The sequence below is a fragment of the Pteropus vampyrus genome, unplaced genomic scaffold, assembly GCF_000151845.1.
Source record: "Pteropus vampyrus isolate Shadow unplaced genomic scaffold, Pvam_2.0 Scaffold21, whole genome shotgun sequence".
Lineage (NCBI taxonomy): Eukaryota > Metazoa > Chordata > Mammalia > Chiroptera > Pteropodidae > Pteropus > Pteropus vampyrus.
This window is the reverse complement of record NW_011888802.1, coordinates 13,869,933-13,876,223: the sequence shown is the minus strand read 5'-3', so window position 1 is coordinate 13,876,223 and position 6,291 is coordinate 13,869,933. Positions and strand designations below refer to the sequence as shown.

The 6,291-nt window shown below is 40.9% G+C and overlaps 1 protein-coding gene across 1 annotated transcript; it reads left to right on the top strand.

The window, feature by feature from the left end:
- Nucleotides 1–4,165: 4,165 nt before the first annotated feature.
- OXGR1 (oxoglutarate receptor 1) lies at nt 4,166–5,917 on the top strand. Its single transcript, XM_011355503.1, has 2 exons — nt 4,166–4,193; nt 4,789–5,917. Exon 2 carries the CDS (start codon nt 4,805–4,807, stop codon nt 5,816–5,818), a length of 1,014 nt encoding a protein of 337 aa, XP_011353805.1. The 5' UTR covers nt 4,166–4,193; nt 4,789–4,804; the 3' UTR covers nt 5,819–5,917.
- The last annotated feature ends 374 nt before the right edge of the window (nt 5,918–6,291 follow it).

The window sequence follows — 6,291 nt, the reverse complement described above, 5'->3', positions numbered from 1 at the left end:
TGGGGGGTGGCCAGAGCAGGGGCCCCCAAATTCTTCTCTTGGAGGCAGCAGGAGCACCCCACATCCTGGCAGGGGCAGGGGTGCATTTTGGAAAAATAAAACCCTAGGATGGCCTGAGATTTGTCTCAGGGAGACCTGGAAAAGTTCTGGATTATCGATCTCATCTCCTGTCTTTTTCACGACAAAGCTTGGGGTCTTTGGGGGACTTTGGCGACAAACAGTTCATCTCCTACCTCTATCGATTCTGCCCCCCCGGATGCGTTCTTGGTTCACACGTGTAGTTCTAGGCTTTATGGTGTTGGCAATGCCCGAGGATACTGGCCACAACCCCTAAAACAAGCAGAACAGCAAAACTTCTTCTTTTGAAATGCCTTTCTTTTGTCTTGTTTTGTGCTATAGATTAAGCAAACTAGTTTGCAATTGTCTTTAAACCTCTAAATTGTATGTACCATTTTTGTGTCCATAGGTGCATTTTTCTGTGAAGAGCTTCCCTGGTTTTATTTGGTTCTCCAGAGATCAAACAGCTAACGAAAATCAAAGCTTTGGGCCTAAAGGTCTTTCAGGATGCCTGAGTTGCAGATCCTCATTTGAAAGCTGGGATTCAGGGAAGAGCTGGGTGGAGGGATTCCTTCAGGCTTAAGGGAATACAACATTCATCCACGTCATACATTTTTCTGCGTTAAGAATTGGTCTGTTTCCCACTAGTAGGAAATCAAAGTAGTTTACAAATATGTGGAGGAGGAAACCAAGATGAATCTTTGTGAATGAAAGGTCTATCTAAGTTTCTTCTTGGTAACCAAATGTGACCCCAGCTGCGGAGTCTCCCAGAACGCTGAAGGAAGGTGATAGGTGAAGCGTTCCACGTTTATGTCTCCCTGGTCCACCCGCAGCTGGGAAAGGAGGAGAGAATGGAGATTAACTCAGCTTTGGAGGGCACCAGAGAAACCCGAGGGTGTCTGTGGTAGGTGGGGAGCTGCAGTGGGGGGAGGCTGTTAGATATGGAGTTTACTACAAAATTAGCAGATACCCTAAAAAATCATTTTAACATTAATCCTGCTTTACTTGTTCCTACCAAATGGGCAAGAATGCTCTATGGATGTGATGTAATATATGCTGCCACTTGATTAGATACCATTTCTGGTCCTGCCTTCTTTATCCACATAATGGCATTAGGATAGTGGTCCTCAAGCTGGGTGTTCCCAAAACATTAATATCTTGGAATTAGGCTCAAACAATCACAGTCTCATCCCATCTACAGAGAAAAAAAAATTGAAGATTAAAATTGTATTTTTCCTTTATAAAATTTTCCCAAATCTTTGGTGCTTGCTTTTATTTGTGTGGCATCTAGTTTAGTTCAAAATTATATATCTGGTTATGTTGAAACTTAATAGATCATTATTTCTGATTTATATAGAGCCCAACAGTTCCAGGTGATCTGTAATCTCCCTTTGTTTGAGATCCACTGTTGTAGCAAAGAGTAGGGAATACGCCACATTAATTTTTAATGTCCTTTGAATGAAAATGATTTCTTTTTGGACATCTGGTGCTCTGGGCAGTAGCAGTGAATTGCACAGGACTCTGGGACTACCAGAGAAAGAGGCTACTTCATTCTGCTTGGCTCACAGCCTAGAACAGTTTTTGTCTGCTGTTCTTAACTTTGCACATATTTTGTAAACTCAAACCATTCTTTTGGTGAGATTTATGGGAGGGGGGTTAAATTTTTTAGTTAGCCCCTCCTCCCTTGCAGTTCGTCAATCAACTTCATTAAATCCCAAGCCGAACTGTTGTTTTTCAAAACAATAAGTTGGTTGTTTCTACCTACAACCTGTCTTTTCCTGATAAGGTTATTGTTTAAAGTGGCCCCATAACATGGCAAGGCAATGGCAGAAATTAATTTTGCACTTTACTTTAAAAGTCATTAAAGAACCAAACTTTTTAAAATAATAGTTGCTGCTTCACTAACCCTTCAGCACAAGATAAATTTTGCTGATGTTCCTCATTGTTCTTGTAGGTATACAGCATATATTTATTGAGCACCTCTGTGTGTGGGGCCTCTGGGGTACAATGTGACTTCATGTTTCTGCTTTCAAGGAGCTGACAGACATGCAGTGTGGATTTAAATCTTGACTTTCTAAAAATTGACTTCAGGCAGTGCTGCTTCATGGACTGCCTAACCATGATCATTTTCTTTAGGTTCAAATTATTGCCTCCTATCTGTCCATGAGCCCATGTAAGGTGTTGGCCAAGGGAAAAACCGCTCTCCACTGCGGTTTCCTGGCTTCACAGCATCCTTGCTGGCCAACAGCACCTGACTCCTTTCCCCTCTACTGCTGCATAGGTGATAGTTCTAGGAATAGCATTGCTAGTGAGAGACAAGAAGAGAAACATTCACTTTTAATAGGTAATACATGGCCCCAGGGAGCACTGGCCTCCCCTAACAGCTGCCCAGTGGCAAGTTTTGCATCTCTGTGTCATTCTTTTTCCAATTCATTCAGAATAAAGTAATAAATGTTTAAATGCATTTTGATCTGCACCCTAAGTGAGATCTGGAAGAGTATAGTATATTCAAGATGAATCAACAGAGAAATCTACTAATTTCAAATTTAAGTTGGGCCAGTATGAAATATACCTCTGTAGTATGCTGAGAAAAGCTTGATAGTGTAGATTTTAGTACCAAGTAATAGTAGTAATGGTGGCAGACACTGATACAGCACTTACTGTTTGCCAGGCACCCTTCAAAACACTTTATTTATATTAATTCATTTAATCCTCTCTCAACCCAAAGTGGTGGATTCTGGTATTATGGACATTTTAGTCTTAGATCACACAATTTAGGAGTTTGATTTATTGAGCTCTTCCAGAATAAAGTCTAATTCGTCTTTGCTATTATAGGGCACTTATTTGCCTTTTGTCTACTTGTGAGAGGCAGTTCAGCTCTGCAGACAGACTACCCCGTCCTGTATCTTGGTTTAGTACTAATATCTGTGTGACCTTAAGCAGATCACTGCCTTCTCTGTGTTTCAGTTTCTTCATCTGTAAAATGGGGATGATCACAGCACTACCTCACCAGGTTGCTGTGAGAATTAAATGAGTTTATACATATAAGACATGTAGAAGAGTGCTTTGTACACAGGAGGTACCATTTTATTATTAGCGATTTTTTCCCTTTCCAGCTTCATCTCCCAGTGCCCCCAATATAGTAGCCATACTCTGCTACTTTGAGCTCCCCTTGATCCCTTCAATTCTGTCATATCTGGGTGCCTTTGCATATGCTATTTTCTTTGCCTGGAATGCCTTTCTCATCCTGTTGCTAGTGTCAGCTTATATGTTCCTTGGTACATGACCTTCCTTTAGTGCCCTCTACTAGTCTCCAAGTAGCTGTTCCCTCCCTTCTTCGTGCTCTCAGCAGCCTTGTACCATTCATCTATCAAAGGACTTGGTTATTAACAACCACCTAACATTTACTGAGCACTTATTATGTGCCCAATTGTGTTCCAAGTGTTTTTCTTGCCTTGTTTTTTAGTATATTGACAGCCCCATGAGGTACAGTTATATTTTGTTAAAATTATTTTCATGTCCATTTTCCCCAGTAGACTGCAATAGTGGTTTGTACATCTGTGTGTGTTATTCATTTTATATCCCTAGGACCTGGCGGAGTGCCTAATTAATACACAGTGGGCATTCCATAAATGTGTAAGTGGATGCATTTTACCAAAGGCTATTTACATTCGAATAATAAGTTAATTGTTAGTAATTCTTTTATATGATCTTCATGCTTTTCTCATTGCAGAAATCCACTCTCAAAGTTTTAGAAAACACTGATAAGCGAGAAGAAGGAAATTTAAATCCCACTCCTCCCAGCCCTGGAGAGCTTAAACGACTTGTTTAAGGACAACTACTCTTTGGCTAAACTGAGAATCAAGGTCAGGCTGTCTGTCTGGTGATAGAGCGCAAGCTCTTAAAGCGGCTCCTCCTCCCCCTGCAGCCCCCAGTCCCCGGAACGAATTATGTTAGCAATTAAAATGGGTTGGAAGAGCTGACATTTAAAATTAAATCTACCGTATATACATATCATGTTGCAGTGCATGAAATCTACGTTTTAAATTTTTCCAGTGTTCAGTCTTTCAATGCCTTTGCACTTCCTGTTCCATCAATTATTTAGAGTAATACAGATTAACAGGCAGCCCAGTGAGGTAAGTTAGGAAGAGAATAACTTTTAACTCAGATGAGCTTGGGTTCTGATCTGAGCCATGCCACTAGGCCACTAGCCATGTTACCAGGGACAGGTTGTGTAACCTCCCTGTCTTCATTTCTTCTGTGAAACAGAGATAATAAGAAATACTTCTCAGCATTTTGTCAAGTTTAGAGGTAAAGTATGACACACTTGATTAATGATGGGTCTTCTTGTTGTTAAAATCTCTAATGGTGATACCCTATGGCTTGCCCAAACAGCAACCTCGTCAAATTGTTTTCCACAGCTCTGCGTGGGTTTTTTTCCCCCAATCTTTCATATTAATTCTCATGGTAATTTAACTTTTATATTAGTATTAGATGTCTTTAGTAACTCGCCTCACAGCCATTTTCTTAGAAATTCAATTTCTTCTCCACAGGATCTCTTTTGAGATTAAAGAGGAAAAAGTGGCAAATTTAGGATGTTAGAGCCATTTTCATTTAAAAGTGGATCATTGTTTTCATTACTCTAACATTAATGTTTTCTATTTTCTTTTATCAGGGAGTTGCTTCTGTCAATTCATATCGCCAAACTGAATTCTCTTGTTTTCTTGCAAGATGAAAGGAGACAACCATGAATGAGCCACTAGATGATTTTGCAAATGCATCTGATTTCCCTGATTATGCAGCTGCTTTTGGTAATTGCACTGATGAAAAAATCTCACTCAGGAGGCACTACCTCCCTGTTATTTACAGCATCATCTTCCTGGTGGGCTTTCCAGGGAATGCGGTGGCAATTTCCACTTACATTTTCAAAATGCGACCCTGGAAAAGCAGTACGGTCATTATGCTGAACCTGGCCTGCACAGACCTGCTGTATCTCACCAGCCTCCCTTTCCTGATTCACTACTACGCCAGTGGCGAGAACTGGATCTTCGGGGATCTCATGTGCAAGTTGATCCGCTTTGGCTTCCATTTCAACCTGTACAGCAGCATCCTCTTCCTCACCTGTTTCAGCATCTTCCGTTACTTTGTGATCAATCACCCGATGAGCTGCTTTTCCGTTCACAAAACTCGATGGGCCGTGGTGGCCTGTGCTGTGGTATGGATCGTTTCCCTGATGGCTGTCATTCCAGTGAACTTCTTGATCTCATCAACCACCAAGACCAATCGTTCTGCCTGCCTTGACCTCACCAGTTCAGAAGACCTCATCACTCTCAAATGGTACAACGTAATTCTGACCACAACTACTTTCTGCCTTCCCCTGGTGATAGTGACACTTTGTTACACAATGATTATCTACACCCTAACCCAAGGTCCTCAGACTCGCAGCTGTCTTAAGCAGAAAGCTAGAAGGCTAACCATTCTGCTACTTCTCGTGTTTTATATATGTTTTTTGCCCTTCCATATCTTGCGGGTCATTCGGATCGAATCTCGCCTGCTTTCCATCAGCTGCTCTACTGAGAATCAGATCTATGAAGCTTATATTGTTTCTAAACCATTAGCTGCCCTGAACACCTTTGGTAACCTATTACTGTATGTGGTGGTCAATGACAATTTCCAGCGGGCCATCTGTTCAATGGTGAGATGCAAAGCAAGTGGGGACCAGGAGCAAGCAAAGAAAATCGGTTACTCAAACAACCCTTGACATACTTCATTACTCAACCACAGAGGAAAGTCCGCTGATAATTTCCCTAGAAATTCAGAGAAGTCCAGAATATCTCCCTCAAGGTACTCTCAGCAAATATTGTGTCTTCGAGTAATTCTGTGCCAAAGCCAAGGCAGAACTGCTAGGAGTTCTTTGCAACCTATTTATCGAGATCTTCCGTTGGGTAAATATAAGATTGGGATACTTGCAATCAGTAAAGGATTTAAATATAAAATTGGAACTATTGAAAAACTCAGGGCCACGTTGGAGAACACTTGTGCTAGGTCTCTCAGTAAGTTAGGGCCAAGATAGGAGAAAGCTAGTTTTTCACTCATAGTTTCATACTGCTTCATACTGAGACCTACTTGTATTAAACCCCTAGACTATTCAAGGCATTATTTCTATCTTTTTCAACATTCATTTTGTTTTGTTTTGTTTTACATTTCTCGTCATTAAACCTTTTTTTTTTTTTT